General features: G+C 48.9%; 1 protein-coding gene across 2 annotated transcripts in view; it reads left to right on the top strand.

The window, feature by feature from the left end:
* Nucleotides 1-21,941, top strand: part of DPYSL2 (dihydropyrimidinase like 2) — an 88,372-nt gene that overhangs the window by 14,763 nt on the left and 51,668 nt on the right. Inside the window, exons 1-3 of one of the 2 annotated variants that reach the window (XM_016203461.2) lie at nucleotides 7,696-7,991; nucleotides 11,526-11,614; nucleotides 13,292-13,476. In XM_016203461.2, the coding sequence (XP_016058947.1) occupies nucleotides 7,953-7,991; nucleotides 11,526-11,614; nucleotides 13,292-13,476 (313 nt within the window). In that variant the 5' untranslated portion in view covers nucleotides 7,696-7,952. Of the gene's footprint in view, nucleotides 1-7,695; nucleotides 7,992-11,525; nucleotides 11,615-13,291; nucleotides 13,477-21,941 lie in introns of those variants that run through there. The other variant, XM_016203460.2, reaches the window with a different exon arrangement.

Below are 21,941 nucleotides of genomic sequence, written 5' to 3' on the forward strand. Positions count from 1 at the left end.
CAGGAGCTGGTGGGCTTCACAGCAGTCGCCTGATGCATGGTAGACCAGGACCTTCAAAGGCCATGAGAGTTCTCCAGTTTCGAACATAGGCCACCTGAGAATTGGATGGATAAGGATGGCACATGACTTGTGAAGGCAAATTGTATACGTTGACTAAACCTCTAAACTCCTCACACTGGGTTTTGTTAGAAGTCAGGGAGAGGAACTTGCAGTCGTGTTGTCGATCAGTCATACCAACTACGGCTTCGTTATAGTTGCCTAAGAGCCTTTCAGTTGGGGGTGGTGGGTGCTGAGCACACTGTTGCGGGCTGTGGCCAATTTTTTAAAAAGATATTTTGTTTCATTCCAATTGCGTGGACACATATGTATGCTAGGTCATGATGTAAAATATAGTTTTTACTAAGGAACTTAGTCAAAATGTTTGCAAAACACTGGTCTAAAGCCTCTGCTAGATATAGTATATGAACCACAGTCCTTTATGGAGCCAAGCAGTGATGTGACGATACAGAAGCAGTTTAAATTTGACTTTGAAATGTTTTCTGTGATTTCCTTCCCTGGCTGCTGTACATTCCTACTGTTTTTTCTTAAAGGCAATATCTTTATTTTATTACAGAAGAACATATGCTCATTGTGGAGAATTCAGACATTGCAGAAAAGTATAAAGAGGTGGCTCTCATCTCTAATAACACCCCAAGAATAGCGCTGTTATTGTTCAGTTAAGTGTGCAGATAGATGCTGCAGACAGGTTGCCTAAGTTCAAATACTTACTGAGGTAAGTTACTTGACTTTCTGGGCCTCAGTTTCTTCATCTATAAAATTGAAATGATAATAAAAACAAACTGTCTCTAGGATTGTTTTGAGGAATAAATGAACTATTTATTTATTTAAACAATTATTTAATTAAATATTTCCTTAAACAATGATTTAAATTATTCAAGTAAATTACATAAATCAATTATTAGTAGTAATTATATAATAACATATTATAACAATAATGTAATAATAATTGTAAAAAACTTGAAACAATATCTGTCACTTAGCAACTGCTCATAAATATGAATACTATTCACATTTTAGTGTATATCCTCCTAGAGACTTTTAAAAAAAATTATACACATGCATTTATTTGCATTTATTGTGTATATGCCCTGTGTATAACACATTTTAATAAATGGGGTAAGATGAGAGAGCTTTCTGTTCTGATCTGACAGGTTAGGAGCTTGGAAGCCATGACTCTTAGTCTCGCAAGAAAAAAGCTGAACCACCTGAAAATCAACAACTCTTCTTAGATCCCTTAGGTAAGTGAGGTCCCAGGGCAAACTGCTGCCCCTACAATCGGGGAGACTGGCTGATACGGAGAATCAGAGTTTACTGGAGAGAAGCCCGCCACAGAAGCGACTACTGGGTCCTTTTCACCCAGTACCTCATGGCCAGCTTTCAACAAGTTTGCAAAGCATACTAAAAGACAAAAAAACATAGTTTGAAGACACAGAGCATAACCGGACTCATAAACAGCCTCAGATATGACAGAGATTCTGAAACGATCAAACAGGAAATTAAAAACAACTATGATTAATATACTAAGGGCTGTAAGGGAAAAAGTGGAAAACATGCGAGAAACGATGGATAATGTTACCAGAGAGATGGAAATTGTAAGAAAGAATCAAAAGGAAATTCTAGAAAACATAAACACAGTAACAGAAATGAGGAATGTCTTTGATGGGCTTACAAATAGACTAGACACAGACAAAGAAAGAATGAGTGAGCCTGAAGAAACGTCAAGAGAAACTTTCAGTCCTGAAATGCAGAGAGAAAAACAAAATGAAAATGCAAAAAGAATGAAGGGAAAAAAAGCAGTTCCTTATTGCTCTTCTCCATTCTGATTCTGGAAGTCATCATAGGGATGCTCAGAAGAGGGGACAGAGCAGCAGCAGGGGCCACTGTGAGAAAATGAGAAAACAGAAGGAAACCAGGGTGCTGTGTGTGGAGGAAAGCCCAGGGGGAGGCTGGGAAGGAAGACAGTCTTGAGAAATGGTTTGCATTTGATTTTTGCAAGCAGCTGGCTTTGTTGTCTGAAATTCTGCCAATCCAGGTCTTCCCCTTTTAGCATGCTGATTGCTTATTTAAACTCTGGGGTTAATTTATCATGTTTCCAATGAGAGGAGCCCTGGGCCACTGAGGGAAACTGAGTCCTATTGGGTTCACAGTCCTGAATTAGAACCCAGCTCTTGCTCTTGCATGAACTTGGGCCTGGAACAAGAGCTTTCTTTGAGCTCTACTCTCCTGTCTATAAGGTAAAGATTTACCTAGTGAAATTCTGGAGAAGATTAAATAAGATGTATGTAAAGTACCCAGTGCTATACTTAGACTATGTAGGTGCTCAGTAAATGTTAATTCCCACCTTATTGACTACATAGCAGCGTTCTACTAGAAGGCAGACAAGTAGAAGGGTCATGATGATAATATTTACTACTCTTTCGTAACACCTTCCCACTGGTTAAAGAGAGGAGCATTGATGTACTCTGGGGAGCTGGAAAAATCCTAGGGAAGGCAGTGAAAGGGTTCTCCTCACTTCCTCTTCTGTAAAAGGAGGCTGGGGCGCTCCAGTGGCCAGAGGTAGACTAGTTAACATTCCTGGGCTTTATCTCTGCAGACTCTAATCAGGATGTCTGAGCTGGGGCCCCAAAGGGTTCCAATGCACAGGCAAAATCACTCCAGGTGATTCAGACCCAGAAACGCCGGAACAAGACCCCTTTCTAGCCCTGAGTCACCAACCAGTCAGACCCCGACCGAGGGGATCCACCGTGCACTTTCCTCATTCACCGCCAGAGGGCAGGCCGAGGCACAACGGCCGGAGCAGGGCTGCCTGTCTCCTGCCCTGTGCAAAAACCCCAGGGAAAATCAGTCACACAGAGGATGTTCCATGTGCAAGGTAGGTAATGCGGGGGTCACTTGGGAGGACTGTATACTACTAACCGGAGATAAGAGGAGAAAGCCAAGTTTACTACATGCTGTGAAGTGTACACTCTCCTCTGTGCCCCGATGGATTTGGACAGATGTGTCTTCACGCAGTAAGGACTTCTGCAGTGTGCTCTCACAGCCTCCACCGAATTGACCGATAGTCTTTACAATTCTAGCAAACCACCGTCTAGCTTAGAGGGACAGTCATTCCTGAGTGTTATCTGTCCCCCTGGTAAAGGATGCACTGACCGGGGAATGTCATGGGCAGGCTTGGACCTGTCAGCCCATGGCTGTCCCTCTGCAGACTCTGCCCCTTCAGAGTTACATGCACAAAGAAAGCAACCATTATGGCCCGGTTCCATCAGCAGAGAAGACAGCATCACTTCCAGCTCAAGTGTCCTACTCGATGCCTTCAGTTTTTGGCAAAGAATTCCGGTACCTTCTCTTTGCCACAGCGTTAATTCTAACTTCTCTGCAGGCTGCATCTGAGGCCACAGCCCTTGGAGTCAGTGCTGCAGCAGTGTGGGGACTTGGGGTTTCTCTTTTCGGCCACATCTAGGCTCCGTTCTTTCTGTCAGCAATTTCTGTTCTGGAGTTTCTCTGCTATATGGCATCCTGAACGCTACACTTCTGCAGAGGCCTAGGTGGGGCCACAGAAGCAGAAATGGTTACTCCTGCTTCCCAAAGGGGGAAGATGAAACCAAGTGCGGTGGCGGGCCTGCTTCCCAACGCGACACGTAATGTGCAGGGCACTGAGGAACTGAAAGCAGCCAGTTATCCAGCAGCGCCTGAGCGACAGCGCTCCATCTCCCCACCCCCAGGGCCCGGCAGGTTGTGTGATTTGAACATCTTAACAATACTGATTGGATATCATCACCTGGACATCCCTCCGTGCATCCCGTCCTTCCTGAACCCACACCCCAATGGACCCTATAGGAGGGTAAGACATGAGTGAGACTTTTGAAAGTGTTCCTAGTCTCTGTGAGCTCTAACTTTAAATGGAGGACAGTCATGCTCACTTAGTGATGGTACCGGTGAGGTCAGCATCGCGTAGGTGGTATCACAGGGTAAATGGTGGACTATAGGTGTGCGCAAAGCATAGTGGGAGGCTGCAGAGAGCCTTTAAAACATTGGTGCTGAGAAAAAATTCCTGGAGATGCCTTGTGCGATTCTGGAGTTCATTTTAGGATTGGATGCTCTCTCCCCGTTTTCTCAGGCTTCACGGTACGTGGCAGTTAGTTTAGGGAAGGTGTAAAATTCAGGCAGCTACACCCACGCAAGGAATAAGAGGCTGCGTGATAACAAGGTTCTCTTGCAGCTGCAGGAGAGGAGCTGGGTTGCCAAGAAGGAAGGCCCCGCAAGGCGACAGTGCTAAGAGAAATGCCTGAGTTGGGGATGTTGTTGACGTCAAGGCTCACCACGATGGTGATATGGAAGAACCTTTTCTTGTCATAGCAATGGCAGCATTTATTTATGCACCCAATGTTGAGGGCCTCTGCCATGGATCAGGCTGAGTGCTGTTTCCTGGAAAAAGAGGAATGCAAAGCTTTTAGCTTCTAGGAGTCATGCTGTAATAGAAGAAATGGACAGATAATTACAATACGACAGGATGTATGTTGCGGCAGAGATGAATACAGAAATTGTGCTTAAGACTTTAGGAGGAAGGATGAGGGCAGACTTTGTCGAGGAGATGATATTTAAGCTCACTTTCAGAGGAAGTGTTGAGGGAAAAGGAAGGGAGGTGAAGGGAACAGCACAGGGCAGGGCAGATTTTGGAAGGGGCAGTGTGTTGGTGCATGTCTGCATGCACTCCTTGAGCATGGGGATGCGGACGTGTGGGTCAGGGGTGGGAGAGGAAGTTGCAGAGGGGGCTGTGGTCAGGGTCTGATACAGCGCCTGGGTAGAACTCACTCCTGCTCATGGATCTGTTTAGGCAGATTCTCCCTTCCCCCAGACCACCCAAAATGCCAGGGAGGGAACCATTTCAGTAAATAAATGTGTCATTCAGTCATCACACCTTGCTCTCTCTAGGTGCCAGAGGAGGAGTATGGGAAAGCAGGGGCTTTGTGAGGGGCATAATGTGGAATAGGCCATCTTCCAATGTTTTTTTCATGTTTGACATGCATTTAATTTTTTAAAAATTTGGAAAAATCATACCCGAGAATAGGTTCAAATATTTGGTAGAGGGATAATGATCTGAAACTTTGCAAAAATTTCTCATGGAATGTTTGTCTAAAGGCAGTGTAAAAAAAATAGTGTATAACAACAAGTTTTTCATTACAAAATGGGTACTTTTCTGCATTGCATTGAGCAGTAAGTATGGTAAGAAATGCATATTGCAGGCAGTTCTTTTCCTTGGTCCATTAAAATTATTTGCTGTCTTCTATGTGCCAAATTCTCTTAGGCCCTACCTAGTCAGAACAGACCAATCAATTTAAACCTTTCATCTTTGGATATTTATGAGAGGAAATGTCAATTATGGACTAAGAACCTCATATCAATTGCTACAGAAATAAGAATGGCACAGAAGCTCTTGGGAGCTTTTATTGCAAAGCAAAATATTCAGTGGCAAATTGGCAATTAACTAGATATAGTTAAATTCATTAAGATCAAACAATTCAGGAGTAGGAAAACCTAAGAAAAATATAAACAATATAATTAGAGGTTATTTTGTTTTAAATTACTCTGAATCTATTTACTTGCTTGCCAGGTGGTATTTTTCTTATGATTTAATAAGACTCTACACCCCCCCAGTTGGCTTTCACACGTAGGAAGGCCCATTTCATGCGTTCCCAGACGTGTGGCTTGAACCCTACAGGCTGACAATACTTGCTGATATCAACTCACTTTTCTCTTCGCACATTACGTGGTTAAGAGGGGAAAGTGCTTCTATTTTATTTTCAAGATGCACAGCTAATTGGAACTTGAATGAATTAACCAGTTTGGGAGCTTCCTGCATGCCTCAGGGCCCCTTTCTGGGGCTTTAGAATTTACAGAAATAGGAATGAAAGGGTGCGTTTCACACCTTCTGGACAGATAACAATCCAAAGTAACCAGATGTGGAAGGACATCAGAACCTGGGCCCACAGTAGCCCCAGGATTGTTTTGTATTTATCTGGCTAATCTTTGCTGAGCAGGTGTGAGCCAATCAAATAGATCCCCCCCCCCCCCCCCCATGGTCGCTGGACAGCCTAGATTATGTAGGTATCCCCGCTATTGTTTGATGTCAAGCAGAGAAGTTCAGCGCCATGGCTGCCTTTGGTTTTAGCCCTGCACCTGCCTGGGCACCCTTCCAAAGAAATGATCCCTGTCAGACTGCTCGGGGTCGACTGGACCAGCGATTTCTTCCACCAGGAATCTGAAGTACGGGCATCAGGGCACGGCTGAGACGGGCAGAGCCAACAGTCCTGGGCCTGCTCAAGTGCCAGCGCCAAGGACGGGCGCCCTGAACGCCCGCTGTAGGAGCGACCAGCACCTCTGCCTGGCAGGCACGCCTACCCCGCGTTTTTAACTGACTGCAGGAGGCTTGCTCCCTGACTCAGTTTCCCCCCTCCTGGGACAGAGCTTTCCTTTCCTCCGTTCCTCCCGCTCCCTGCCTCACTGTGTCGCGTGGAGGCCGGCCTGCAGCTCTGCAAATCCTTCGGGCTCCTGGGGCGCTGTGATTCCAACAGCTTTCTCTCCACAGAGCTGCAGTCGCCAGAGAAATGCGACCAACAAACGGGCCTCGGTGGGCGTGGCTGTTAGAGGGAACGGGGCCTCCAGGCAGCCGCTGCGCCCCCAGCCCCCAAGTTCCTCGTGGGCCGGCTCGGGGCGCGGTTTAACCCCCAGCGGCGGGCTGCGGCCTCCTCCAGCTGCCCCCCTTCCTTCCCCACTTCTGACTTTCGTTTCCAGCTGCCAGGCCGGGGGTGCCCGCAGCCAGGCGCTTGCCCTCGGGCTAGATTTCCAGCCTCGCCGGGGCCCGCGCCCCTCCCCGCCCCGCGGGAGCCCCGTCCGACGCCGCGCCGCCCGGCTCGCAGGCCCGGGCCCAGCCGCCCCTCTCCGGGGCCGGGCGGCGCCGCGGCGAGCCCTCTCCGCCCCTCGCCCTTCCCTCCGCTCGCTGCCATTTGAATTCCCCCGTCGACTCCTGGGCGGAGGCTGAACGAGCCTTCGGGAAAGGCGAGGGCGGCGGGAGGAGGGCTCGGGGGCCCCTCCCGGGCGGCGCGGCGCCGGCCGGCGGTGCAGTCGCGCGCTCGCCGCCAGCGAAGCCATTGGCTCGGCGCAGTCACCCCACGCGGGGCTGCAGCGGCGGCCTCCGCGGATTGGCGCGCGGGCGGGCATCCACCGGGGCGCGCGCGGACGTGTGCGTGCCGCCGGGCCGCACGGAAGCCCACCGACCCGGAGCTGGGCTCCGCGTGTTCGGAACGGTGACCCCACCATTAGCCCTGCGTCGCGGCTGCTGAATTTGGGGCTGCCGCCAGCCGCCGTCCCCGAGGCCCCGGCCCAAAGAAAAGGCGCGAAAGGCGCGCTCCCCGGTCCGCCGCCCGCCCCGACCGCCGCCCTCGGCCGCACACTGCAGCATTTCGCGCTCTCGCGCCGCTCCCCTCCCGCCTGCATCATTTGCATATCCCACGGTTGTGGCCAATCAGGGCTCGTCTCTCCCGAAGCGGATGGCTTTTGCCTGAGAGGAAAGGGAGTGGCTGGCGGCGCATGCGCCGCGGTGGCCGACTTGAACCGAGGCTTTTATTGCTGTAGTTTATTTCCACCCCCTTCCCTCCTGTTCTCTCCCTCTCTTTCTTTTTTTTCCGCCCTAGCTGGGGCTGTGTTGGAGGAGAGGAAGAAAGAGAGACAGAGGATTGCATTTATCCCTTACGTTCCTGGAATTTGCTATCAGCAAGACTAGCTAAGCTGTTGCACCTTTTTCAATCCTGCAAAAATATATACCAACTCTCTTTCCTGGCATTTTTGGCTTTAAAGCTGCCCTCTTGAAATTAATTTTTTTTCTCAGGAGAGAGATGTCTTATCAGGGGAAGAAAAATATTCCACGCATCACGGTGAGTTTGGTACTTGGGAAACTGTGGTCGGCCAGCACCCTTTTGTGGCACAGAACATCTAAGGAATTTTTTTTAAAAGGAGGGGAAGCAAGAGGGACCCTACTCTTTCCCCCTCTGTTGCTAAAGAAGGCGATCGTGGTGGTGGGAGACGCAATCATAGAATGATGAGCCACATGATTCGAAGGCATTAAAATAGCGCGAGTGCATCGAGGTCGTCCTGGGTAGCGCGCCAGATCCGCTGTATCCTTTTATTGTCAGGGCGAGATGCTGCAGAGCCGGCCTGCGGGGTGTCAGCAAATGGATGCCAGATTGAATATGCATGGTCGAAGCTCGGATATTGTTCTCGGGCTGCGTGCAGCGAGGCTGGGCTCCGGGAGCAGGACGGGGAGATGGGAAATGGATTCTCCCTGCGTCTCCCGCCCCCACCCGAAAGGGCTTTCTGGAGCCTTCCTCCTGCTCCTTGGAGAAAAGGCGCAGGTTTCAGCCCGGCGGCGTAGTGACAGCCGAGGGATGCTGAAAGGGCAGGGTGCATCGGGGTGGCGTGGAGACGGGACGGGAGAACGGGGACGCGGCGAGGAGCGGAGGGTGGGGGCCAGGCGTGGGCTTTTTGTTGCCCGGGGACCGGGTTCGGGTGGCCCTCTGGGCTTTCTCTCGCTCTGGTCCGGGGCTGGGAGCCTGGCAGGGCTCTGGGCTCGCTTTCTTCTGTCTGTCCGCCCCTCCGCAGCCAGGAGGCGTCCGTGTGGGCGCATACAAAGCGGGCTGGGAGGGTGGGCGTTGGGGACCGCGCGGAGCGGGGCTCGGGGAGGTAATGGCGCTGCGCGACGCGCGGAGCAGATGGCCCGGCCCGGCCGCGGCCAGACAATGATCCCCGCAGCCCGAGGGGTCGGCGCGCGCGCGGGGCCTGGGGCGGGTAGTTTGCAAATCCCGAGAAAAACAGGACGCGGTGAACTAGCGATGCTTCAGCGATAAACACAGTTTCTTGCTCCCACTGCGCCCCTCTTCTCCCTATCTTTTCCTGGAAAAAAAAAAAAAAAATTCGCCAGCCTTGTCTACCTCCCCAAATGCAATCTGGGGAGGGAGGGTGGGACGCGAGGGAAATTCATTGTTATATAATGATGTGCAATTGCCATTGGGCAGCTGATTGCTGGGCAGAACCCGGGGCTGAGGCAGAGACCGAAAGAACCCTTGGAGAGTGCAGACACGATCAGGGCTGGACCGGAGGGCGAGCTTTCGCCCCGGCTTCCTCCGTAGCCACGGGCACCCCGGCTTCCTCTGGATGCACGGGGACACACCCATCCGCAGGAGGGAGATGTGGAAACAAATGCGCCGGGGAGGGGGCGTGTGCTGGAGCGGGTTTTGTAGGATAAGGGGGGCTGTTCTATGGCGAGGGTGGGTAGTAGCTTTTTCTAGAAGGCCAGAGACCCCCAGATCCCAAAGGGCCGGGTGCAGGGGGACCCCACCTTCTGTATTCTCTGGTGGGAGGAAGAAGTCTGGAGAGTGGGGGTGGAGAGCACATTGACTTAAAGCCTCAAGTAATTCACTGTCTTCGTGAATGAAAAAGGCAGTTTCGCTTTGACAGTGTGGGGAGAAAAAAATTTAAAAAGCAAACAAGACCGATTTTTTAAAAGAGCGCCCCCTCTACCTTTAAGAAAAATCTGGTTGCATTATGGAGGACCTATATAGCACGGTCTCCCTCCTTCCATCATCCCGCCAGCCTCTTATGTAAGGAGGCTCTGGAAGGCACTAGACTGAACAGGGCTGTGATGTTTCTTTGTGTGTGTGTGTGTGTGTGTGTGTGTGTGTGTGTGTGTGTGTGTGTGTGTGTGTGATGCTGGCTCAGGGATTGCCGTGATGGCTGAGACAGGTACCGCATCCAATGAGGGAGCAGGTGGTGAAGGACAGGGCTTGTTCTTGCCTCCCAGGCAATATTTATCCTGCCAGTTGGATCCTGAGGGGGAGATCAGTATAGACGGAGGAAAGTGTACCGGATCCGGTGACCTTGGGCAAGTGACTTAACCTCTTGGGGCCTCAGTTTCTTTATGCATCGTGGGGTTAAGACTATGTATGGCTCCATCCACCTCACTGGATTTTGTAAAGGTTCTTACATTTACCTTATACAAGTGCAGGAATTGTTGACTATTTAGTCCCATGTCACTTTCCAAAGTCTGCAGCAGGATGAAGTGTACAAAATTTAAGTGATCTTACTGGTTTTCATTACGTCAGAGAAACAATAAATACTTTGTAAACCCACTTGTGCATTTTTGTGTAAAAGGATCTTCCTGGGTCTCTCATAGTTTATATATTTTTTATTACAGGTTTGCTATAATCTCTTTGGTAGGTGCTAAATATAAATAGCACTTGCTGAGAATGTTGTTTTGCAACAACTTTGAGTTAACCATTGTCAAGATGAATGCCATTCCTTTGAAATATTTTGCATATTAAGAGGGCATTCTATGGTTTAACTTGTAACATTTCAACTCAGTGTGAAAGAACACAGGTGTATATCCACTGAATGCAGGATTTTAACATTCCATTCCATCAAAGTCTTTGGAATAGAGATGAGTCATTATGTAACATTTTCATTTCATTCTTGGCCCTCATGTGCTCCTTGTCATATATATATTTTACACTAATTATATCATAAGTGAGTCGACAATTTATAGTGGTGTTAGATTTTAGAACTTGCCATCTCATCCGCTTTATCATAAAACTTTACCTTTTCCTTAACAGATTAATAGTTAAAATAGTGTATACTGAAGAATTTTTTCTGTTTTTGCTACAATCGCCGTGATTTACCTCAAAATGAAACGCAAATATAATGAACACGCTGAATTGAAACCTTGTTATGGTGGAACCAAGTGTGTTTGTGTTGAGTTTGTCATGACAACAGACTTTTAGTTAATTTTTCCTGACACAAAGCTTGCCAAGAATTGACTTCCCTACATGTGGGTGTATTTTTTTTTTTTTAAGTTTAGCCTAAAGCCATTTAAAAAGTATTGTCTTCTGGAAAGAGGGTTTTTTGTTTTTTAAAAAATCTATGATAAGCTTTGAGGTTTACCAGCATGTTTTGACTCATCAGGTGAGGAATAGGTTGCCACATACAGGTTCACCATTGTCACTGAACCTTTCCAAAACTGGCTCTTTTTTTGTTTATTTGTTTTGTTACTCCTCACTTGAGGATATTTTTTCCATTGACTTTTAGAGAGAGTAGAAGGGAGGGAGGGAGGAGGAGAGAGAGAGAAACATCCATGTGAGATAGACACATTGATTGGTTGCCTCCCGCACCCATCCTGACTGGGGCCTGGGATCGAACCTGCAACCCAGGTACGTGCCCTTGACAGGAATCAAACCCCGGAGACCCTCTGGTGTGCAGGCTGACATTCTAACCATTGAGAACACAGGCCAGGGTCAAAATTGGCTCATTTGGAGCATCACTTTTGAATAGTGAAAAAGTGTCCTTAGCTCAGTTATATTAGTACCAATGTTCCTCACGGGCCAGGTATGCATGGTGACCTTATTATGTCTTCGTTTCAGAGTGATCGTCTTCTGATCAAAGGAGGTAAAATCGTTAATGATGACCAGTCATTCTATGCAGACATATACATGGAAGATGGGTTGATCAAGTAAGTGCAACTCATATAGAAGAATTCATGTACCTTCCAGTATTCCCAAGCATTACCTACAATTCACACACATAATATCAAGCTCTAGTGACTCCAAAGAGTGACTTAGTATCTGGTTAAGCCCACTTTGATTGGTAGTAATTAGTGAATTTGAAAACTCAGATTTAGGTAATTCAAAGCCACAATTAAATGCGCACACCCATTTCCTTACACATTATGTAATTTACTATTTTTAACCCAGGTGACACAATTTCTTCTTGTTGCCAGTTCAAATACTTGGTCTAGAATCTATTAAATATGTTAAAGGTTTTCCTAGAATGTAGTTGTTTGCATGGCTTACCCAATTGAAGGACACAATGTGGGATATATCTTCTTCTATCAAGATAGCACATCTGCTTTCTGAATCAAGAATCCAAGTGGTTGGGGCCAAAGGAAAACAAATTAAGTAACACAGACAAATTGCTGCCTCATCCCAAGGGAATTTTAGGTTTCATTCTTTAAGTGCCAACGAACACCACTGAGACAGTCCTTGTGTTGCTTGTGTATTGTGTTACTAACAACAGAGAAGTTACTGCATTAGGGTATTTTTGGATTCCAGAGGGTTAAGTGAACTGAGTACATACCAGTATCCTCGTGCCCTTCCGACTGGGACAGCTCATAGGGCTCCAGAGAAATAGCACATCTGTTTAAAGACAAACACTGCTCCAAATGACATCTTTTGAATAAGCAGCATTCATCAAGTGCTACAGCAAACCAGTCCTGAGGAGTGGAAAACTGGAGTGGATATGTCTGTTGCCTGGAAACTCACACCCTGATTTATGACCTAAAATAGGTCTTACCATTTCCACGTTTAATGTTTTCTCCATGTGTGTTTGCTTATGACAGTCTCAGCTCCAGTCTCACATACCATGACGTGCCTGTCCCATTTTCCCCCAGATAGAAGACAGCATGATCTGGTCTGGCAGAAAGACACTGGCCTAGAAGTGAGCAAGCCCGGGTTCTATTTTTAGTCATCGCTAATTTGTTTTTGAACTTTATCAACTTCTCCTTAATTACTTTTTCCTTTTTAAAAAAACCCCACAAACTGGTAGAAAGATGAAGCAGAGATATCTTTTTAAAAATTGGAAATGAATTCATGTCCCCCAACATAATGAATATTAGTTTTTCTGCTGTATTATCTGAGTTGCTAATGACATGCTTCCAAATTTTCAAATTGTTCACATCATCATAGTGTTTACTTACTTATTTTTTTGCTTCTCCCGTATTTTCTCTATTGCAAAGGATCTGGTGAAAATACATGTTTGTAAAGTACAAACAGGTCTGGAGGAAATTGCTATAGGATAATTAGCTTAGCTGTGTGTTTATAGAGAAAGTGTCGTGGCATTTTATGTAATTTCTTGGGGACTTATTTGATCTTAGGGATTTCCTGGTAACTAAGCCTCTTTGATCGGGCCTCTGATGCCTTATTTAACTTGTTTTCTAGTAAACTCTGCATTGCTTCTTAGTTGGGGGCGGGGAATGGGGAGGGCACATATATTAATGAATAATTATAGTAACTGGAAAAGTCTAGGGAACATAGGGAAGGATAGGTTCGGGCTTGGTGAAAGTGTCTGTCAGATTTCATTTGATTCCAGGACATTTCATTTACCACCATTGTCATCCACCCTGTTAATTTAGGCAAATAGGAGAAAACCTGATTGTGCCAGGAGGGGTCAAGACCATCGAGGCCCATTCCAGGATGGTGATTCCTGGAGGGATCGACGTCCATACCCGCTTCCAGATGCCTGACCAGGGAATGACTTCTGCTGATGACTTCTTTCAAGGCACCAAGGCAGCCCTGGCTGGTGGAACCACCATGATCAGTAAGACAGCTTAAAATAATAATCTTAGGACTTGGGAACCTTTATCATGGGAAGATGAGTCTGTGTTGTTTGACTCTTTCTTTCTAGAAGTCAGTGAACTGAGCAGTGGGTTGATCTGCCACATAAGGGAGTGGGGGTGCAGGTGGGCCCAGCAAGTGTCTTGTTTTCTATCCAACTCCACCTTCTCCAGTGGAACTTGAGAATACAAATCTAGAGAATTGTGGTAGGGTAAGAGGAGTGGCTTCTTGCTTTCTCTGCTTGAGGACTTTTAGACAAAAGTTGAACTGAAAATGTGATTTGATTGTGGTTACTTTGAAAACACAGCATTCAGAGTAATCTCCAAAGCTATCAATTTTGAGCTGGTGCTCATTCTGACTTTTAAAGAATTCCCGCGGGTGCATCTTCTTGGAATGAGGATGGGGTGCAGCAAGTGTTGAACCAGGGATCTCTGTTCCACTGATAAGAAGATCAAATGGGGGCAGTCTTCCTGGCCTGGATTTGACATACATGGAATTGAGCAGTCCTGCTTGGAGAAAGACCCATAGATAATATTAATTGCCATTTAGATAAGAAAACTATTCCCACCAACAGCTGGGTACCCTTCATGTTTTGCTCTGAAGAATTTATGCTTTTCATTCAGTCTAATCTAAAGTATATTTCCTGGGGTTATAGCACGCACATTAGGCGTTTGCTTGTGAAGGGTCAGTTTCCAACATGCCTACTGATTGTCCCTTTGACAAATATCATTTTGTTTTGAGGAGGTAGGCAAAGCTGCACAGTGGCCCAGCAGACACATATTAAAAAAGAAAAGAAAAAGATTTTATCCAAGAGTGAAAGTCAACAAACAATCTGTCTTAAAAGCTAACAGAAGAGGGTCGAAGTTGAAAGACTTAGCTATTTATGCTTTAGGAAAACCTGTCTTAACTGGTTATTTTTCAGAATGATGGTCCCTACCTGTGACTTCAGGGACTGTCTTGATGCTCCTCTTTCTGTCCCACCACCTTGAAGAACATTGCCCTGCCATGCCCTCCTAATCTGAGCTCCCCTACATTTTAAATCACATACTCACCTCCTTGTGCTCTCTCAGTCCTGGTCTTCCGTGTGTCTGTAGGATCAGAGACCACTCTTCTGTTTCACCTTTCTCATCACTGCCCAGAAAGAGCCTCCAAATTTAGGCTTTAGTATTTCCTTCTGGCTGCACACATCACCTAACCTAGTTGGTACATTCTCAAGGGGGGCCCTCCACACACGCCTTGGGACTCAGGCCTAGTGGGAAAGCCTGCTGTTTTGTCAGTGGTGTCTGTCAGGATGCACTTGGCACTACTGAGCATTTCCGTCCCTCTTCCAAGGCCACCTGGGGAGCCATGCTTGGAGCTTGGAAAAGTACAGAATGCTTGCTGTCAGCCTGCAAGGTCAGGTCAAGGTTATAATCTGCCTCTGGTGTGGAGTTCATATGGGGTCCCTGCAGGTCCCTGCATTGGTCACAGAATGTTAATAAGCCACAACTAATGTTTCCTGAGTGAATGCCAGTGATGTCTGCCCCTGGAGGAATTGCTGGGCCTGAACCCTCCATGGTGGAAATGTCCCCAGCCAGGAGTCTGCAGTTCGGGTCTCTCTCCAACACTAACTTGCTGTGTGACTTTGGCAAGTCACCTCAGTTCTTTGGGCTTTAGCTGCTCATCGGCACAGTGAAGAATTTGCACTAGATCACCCTGGATGTTCTTTCCAGCTTCCACCACAGAGCTCAGAGACAGAGTCTGCCTCTGATAAAATGCATTTCATTCAACAGATACAGAAAAATCCCTTTTTTTCTCAGACATACTTGAAAGGCCCCATCGGTATGTTTGTCCTCTGTCATTCCTGAATGTCCTTTCTGCACTCCTCCCACGGGGCCCATTCTTGGTCCCTCTCCTGCTCCTGGCCCTTTTGTGCCTTCCCCTTTCTGCCCCCTTCGCCAGGTAGGCATATCCCTTCCTGCGGACACCCTGACTTTTCTCTTTGCCCTTCTTTCTCAGTGGCTGTGGGCTTCTTTTCCTTCAGTTCAGGTGGTTTCTTTTGTGCAGGGACAAGGGACATCCTCATGAGTCCAGTTCCTGGCCCAGGGGACGAGGAGTAGTCAGCAGATGACCTAATGGCAATTGGGAATGAAGGAGAAATGAAAAGTCAGACCGCCTGCCCTGCTCAGTTGGGCAGAATGTGATCACATTTTAATGCAGGTGTGAGATGCAGTCAGTTACACTAAAGGGTAGGGTGATTTAATGAGCAAACTCCAAAGGAAAAAAGTCATCAGAAGTGACAGGGATGTGTTCAGAGTTGTCACACCCCAAACTCCACTGCTTTTACAGCCGAAGAAAAATGTTAACTACTCTTACAGATAACCACCGTGGTTACTGACCTCCCTAGAATTTCCACGAGGCTGCCCTTCCTACCCTCAGGAGGTAATGGTAATAATACAGATGATGAAATCAAGATTTTTGTCTTCTGGCTGGTCATCCTTTCTGCATTGCTTCAAGTGACTGAGTGGCCCAGGCATGCTTTTCAGAGAAGGAGCCTTGCAAAGAGGAAGAGCAAGCTTACGGTGACTTCATTGGTATCTATGACCTGCCCCTTTGATGAGATCGTAGCTTCTTTAAGGAATACTGCGGCCAGAAATAAATGCTCAGAGATTCAAGTGCAAACTTGCAGAAACAAGCCAATGAAGTAAATTGGTCCCACAAAGCCTGCACCTCCTTCTGCCATTTTTCTGGGTTTCTCCAAGCCATGTCACCTGGCCCTGCAGGTCAGTCTCCATCTGCCCCCTGCTCTGTGTTTCCCAGGTCATAGGACCTGGAGGCTTCATTTCTGTCTGAAATGGCACTGCCTGCAGAGGAAAATGCAGCCGAATATGCCCAGTTTAAAAATGGAGGTGACACGTCAGCAGCAGAAAATAATATTATTGCCGTCAAACAGAGCCTTCTATTGAGACTTGCATAGTGAGACCTTTGTGTGCGGCACTCAGTGCGGGGCAGAAGGAACGCCCTTTGCCCTTTCCATCCAGTGATGGGTGGGCAGAGGCTGCAGACATGCCCTGCAGGCAGCATCCAGACACTGGCAGAAGGGTCCCTGAGGTGGCGGAGGTGGCATGGGTGCTGCTTAGGGAAAACGCTGCTGGCTTTCCAACGGTGTTACCATCATCATCAAGATCCCAGAGTCTCCAGGAAGCAGGTGGAAAGAGGTCTCTACGTTTTATAGAGGGGAAGACAGACCAGAGGGAAGGGCATATCTTGCCAGCACTCACCCTGTGCTTCAGTGCAGGTGCCAGGTATGGAACACACACCTGCCACTCTGGCTCCACCACCACCAGCTGGATGGCTTGACTTTAAGCCTCAATGGCCTCAACTGCAAAATGGGGAAAGTTGTTTCAAATACTGACTTGGTGGCATCACAGCAGCACCCAGCCATGTTAGTGAGCACTCAGATGTGATAGTTAGAATTATTCATCTCATATTAGGTGCCAGCAACCTCCCATCTCTGTAGAGACCCCCTCCCCGACTGTTTTCTCAGCAGAGCTGGAGCAAAGAGTCTCCAGCTGCAGGAGAGTCTGACCTCAACATTTGCTGGGAGCAGGCTTCTCCCAGCATGGCCAGCAGACTGCTGGGTGGCACCCAGGGGGAGGGGATGAATCTTAAAACATTCAGCTTCCTGAGCCCCACCCAGCCTATCACAGGAGAGAAAATCTGCGGGTGGAACCTGTGAATCTGCATGTGAATCTGGTGATTGTTTGAAAGTATGGACCCTGGGGGATGATTCTAGATCTCCAAGGAGCGGGAGCCACAGCTCTGAGATGAGAGCCTGACTATCATTTCTGCTAACCTGAATCCAAGGCTTTCCCTTAGAGGGTATGGAACCCTGGGCACAGAACACCCAAGGGGGCTTTCTCGCCTCCCCCTAGGTGCTGCCCAGCAGAGATCAGGTGGGACCTGAGCACAGAGAAGGCAAGGACAGACTGCCACTGCCGTGCTAGAAAGGGCCCTTCTTCCTGAACTCCGGACTTGTCACTTACCTTCTGGATGTGGCCCCTGGGTGTGCCATCTCCAAGCAGACTCACCATTTCTCCCACACTCCTGCCTCTCTCCTGGCGTCCAGCCTCAGAGAGGGCTGCCCTCATGGCCATGCTGGCTTAAACCCACCCTCACCCTGTGCTGAACTGAATCAGTTTTGTCTCTGTGTTATCTCTTGCACCCATTCCCTTACTGCCCCCGACTCAGACCTCTGTCATCTCCTCGCCTTCTGAGGAGTCTTGCTGGCGCCCCCATATCCGGCTTCTGCAGCCTGGGCTCTTTCCCTGGCACAGCGTTGATCCTGCCTCTCCCTCTGAGACCCTCTGTGGCTCCTCTTGCTCAGAGAATGCTGCCCAAGTGCAGAGCCCTCCGTGACATGGCCCAGTCCTGCTACTCAGCCTGACTCACTTTGTCGCCTCAGTCAGAATGTCCTTCCCTTCTTTCCTCTGCCCACGGGAATCTTCGTTACCCTTCAAGGCCCAGCCTAGGTGCCACCTCCACCCTGAAGCCTCTGCTCAGCCCCCCTTTCCTGAAACCTGTTGCTTCTTGGCACCTAGGCAAACATTGGGCTTTTATCCTATGGCCCTGCAGACATTCATCCTGTGTTACAGTTTGGTCAAGGCCCCTCTGTCTCTCATTTGAATATTCCCCATGCACCCAGCCGTGTCACTCCTGAGGCACCCCGTTACTGCCTGCTCTTGAATGAATGAATGAATGAATGAATGAATGGGCGAGTGAATGCATGGATGGGCGAAAGCATGGATAGATGGATACGCTAAAGGCCTTGGTTTTCTGCTTCATCCGAGTGATGCCGGAAGACTGAGAGTCCTGGGGTGGGAGGAGGGTTTACAGTCTGATGTGAATTACGTTTGCTGCCTCTTCACCAGAATCCTTGTTTCTACTGTCCCTCCGCCCCCGGTCCCTGCGGTGAGCCACTCTCGCAGTAGTTGGGGGAGAGAGGCAGATCTGTTTGAGGAGTGGCCCTGAGCACCGTGGCAGGCTCAGTGGCCATTCCCCAAACCCTCTGGGCTTGTCCTGGCTCCTTCGGGAGAGCCTCGCCCGTGAGGCAGGCAGCCTGAGAGTAGGCGAGGTGGCTGCCCATGCCCTGCTGGCTGGGCTTTCCTGAGAGGACGTGGCTCAGTGTCACTGTGGCACATCCACTGCTTGTTATTTTTCCACCCATGTGGCATTTGGGTTTGCTCCCTGCTTCCACCGAGCACACGTGCGTGAACACACACGCTCTATAATATGAATGTATCTGTAATTGATACTTTGATTATTCCCTTTGCAGCATTCATTTGACTCGGGTTAGAAAATGTTTACAAAATAGCCCGACCACATCAGACTAAAGTTTCAAAGTCCAGGACCAGAGTCGTCGCCACAAAATCTGCCCGTGGCCTGGCGATTAGAAAGCCACGCTGTCCGATGGCTGTTGGTGTAGGCTCTCTCTGTCTGCTCCTCCTCGAGTCCTCTCCCCAGGCGCCACATGGGCAAGGTCACACATTTTGCCTGAGGACACGAGTGCCTTCTGCAAGCAGATGCCACGGGACTGGGCCTCTCAGGTGTTTTGGTGCAAATCCCACCCACAAATGGCCGGACTGGAAGAATCTGTCCACTCCTGGGATATTTGGGGCTGATCACCTGCCACCTGGTGCTGAGCAGAGTGGAGGAGGGGAGTGAAAAAGGTGACATGTCCCGAGAAGTAACACAGCTGTTCCCGGCCGCCCAGGGTACACGCTTCACTAACTGCTTTTCTCCTGCCGGAGCCGCTGGGTTGGGCTCCAGCCACCAGCCTCAAGCCTGGTAGGGTTTAGGGTCTGCCAGGCCCTTCCAGAGCAGGTTCATCCCTGTTTGGGTCCCTAGGCCTGTGTCATGGACATTGTGGCAGTCATCCTAGTCTTCCCAGTGCTTCTTCCCTGGCTCCTGGCCCAAGAGCTGCCACTTCGGAAATCACTACACCCCGTGAAGGGAGTTGGGTCTTCCTCTCCCAGGATGGGGTCTGCAGCCTCCCTTCCAGCTCTGACTCTGCCTGCGAGCGTTGCACACGGAGGTTGGCGTCTCAGTGCTCGGATGCTCCCAGAGACTGTGCTCTGACTCCATTGAGTGGGGTGTGCAGACTCTTGGGGGCTTCCTATCAGCCCTGTTGCCCAGAATGACAGCTAGAGCCAGGAGAGGTTGTGGGGAAGTGGGCTTGTGGGGCCCCACAAAGTCTTCCCAGTCTTTGGACGTGAGGAACAGGCTTTCGGTGGTCAGCATCCCATGGGCTCAGGGTTCTGTGTGGCTAGAGAAGAGCCTGCATGGCACGCATATGTCCGAGGACGCCCTTGTTCTGTGTCCTGGCTCAGTGACCTGGGCAGAGACTTCTGGACCATCGTTTTTATACGGTCCCCAGCATACATGGAAGCTGCCCCTGCTGGCTGCCCCACAGCAGCTAAATGAGTCGGGGTTCACGCCTTGTCCTCATTGTTCCTTCTGCTCTTGATGGCTTTAACACTGCTTTTCTGGGGCACCTTTTTTTATATGAAATCTTACATGGGACCCCTCTAGCGGGCAGGTAAGACTGACTGAAGCAGAGCTGCTCTGGCTGGAGTGGTGGGCTGGGGGGAGCCCCCATCCTTGCTCCCTGTTCACCCCCTCTTGGCCGTCCGTCTAGGGAATCCTAGGGCTTGGGGAAGCACAGCTGGGAAGCCACCCCGCTCCCTCCCTGCTGTCCCCATCGCTTCCCGTCCCCTCACAGCACAGGCCCCGCACAGCTCCCATGTGGAGGGGTCGGGGGAAAGGGTGTTCCGTAAGAAGGAACATACCCACTTAGTTACTTAAGAAAACTCCCAGCAGCCACACTGTAACTTTTCAGTGGTTTTGTTTAATATACTTCCTTCTGTTCAAGACAGGAACCAGGACAGAACTGTCATTTCGGTTCCCCTGCCTAGGTCTGCATTGGTTTGCTTTCCCTTTCACAAGAGCCCATGATAGGTGAATATCCTTTCTTTAAAAAAAATGAATGGTACACAGTATTTTAAAGGAAAAACGGCTCTTAGGGATGGTTGGCCAAGTCACTTGAGTTTTTTACCTACTGTGCGTAGCTCTGGCCCCAGATCACCCCACTCCATCTGAGGCCCTCTCCCCTTCATTCCCCTTCCTCTCTTTGAGATGATCTCCCTATTACTTCTCGGGAAAATGATTATTTATTTCTTTGGGTTTTGAGGGCTCTGCTTCTGACTTGCTGCTGTTGTTGGGTGAAGCCATTTACCCAAATTCCTTGCTTTTAGTCCGTCTTAACTGCCCTGGTAATGATACAGGGGCATTACAGTGAGTAGAAATTAGAGTCCTTTCTGGTTAACCCATTTGGGAGGCAGATTTCTTTGAATGTGACTAAATGTTCCCCTAATGATAGAGAGGGTGCGGCGGGGGTTGAGTCTCTGTGGCCAACGCTGACTATCTGGTAGAAGGGATTTTGCAATGAGCCAGGGCAGTAGTTACCAGCCTCAAGTGCACACTAGAACCCCCTGGGGAGTTTGTATAAAATTCAGAGACCAGAATTTGTGACTTCATTGTTCGGGGTGGGCCTGGGTGTGGCCCAGGCTTCTAGGGGACAGCCAGGGTTTAGAGCTATGATCTAGGTGTTTCTTCCAAACAGTGGCAGGCACTTCCGCTGGAACTGAATGAATGTCTGCCAAGGTTTTCTAAGAGCTAGAGGTGTCGCACCTCTGCCCTCTGCTCCCCGCTGTGTCCTGTCCTCTTTGAAGGGAAGGGGATTACACTGTCATGACGAGGGTAGGTAGATTCTGTAGCCAGGTGCCCTCCAGAAGCTTATGAAACGGTGGGTAGAGCTAATGTCACTGAAAAGGGCCTCTTCCTTCAGTTGCTGTTTCTGGTGTCCTGAGGTTTTACTTGGCTAAAAAGGACACTGGTTAGGACTTGGAGTTAGTGGGATGAGAGGTAGTGAGCAGGAATAGGGCCAGGTGGTGGGATGAGAGGAAGAGACGAAGGCAGAGTGAGCTGGGATGGGACCGCTGTCTCCAGCCCTGTGGGCCACCTGCTGTGCTGGTTTCCCTGAGAAAACCCGGCTGCCTTTAGGTTGAATCAATAGTGTTTATGACCTAATCTCCCTCTAATGATAGGTCAGAACTGGAATCCTTCCTTGTGGGGAGTCTGAGAGGAAAAGATCGAAAGAGCCTGGTAATAACATAGAATCATAGGCTCTTAAGGCAGCCATTGAGATCTCCTCTCCCAGACTCTCTCCCAGCTGGTGAAAGTTACTGGACATGCTTCAGAGGGCGAGATTGCAAGGAGCACCACAGGCCAGGATGGGAGCACTCCAAGAATGAGATCTACATTTAATTTCTCTTTTTAGTACTTTTGGTTTAAGTGTGACCATCTAATATATTTCTAGATGGCTAGTTCCACGTTATAAAATGGACACAA

This window comes from Miniopterus natalensis, chromosome 4, assembly GCF_054644295.1.
Source record: "Miniopterus natalensis isolate mMinNat1 chromosome 4, mMinNat1.hap1, whole genome shotgun sequence".
Taxonomy (NCBI): Eukaryota; Metazoa; Chordata; class Mammalia; order Chiroptera; family Miniopteridae; genus Miniopterus; species Miniopterus natalensis.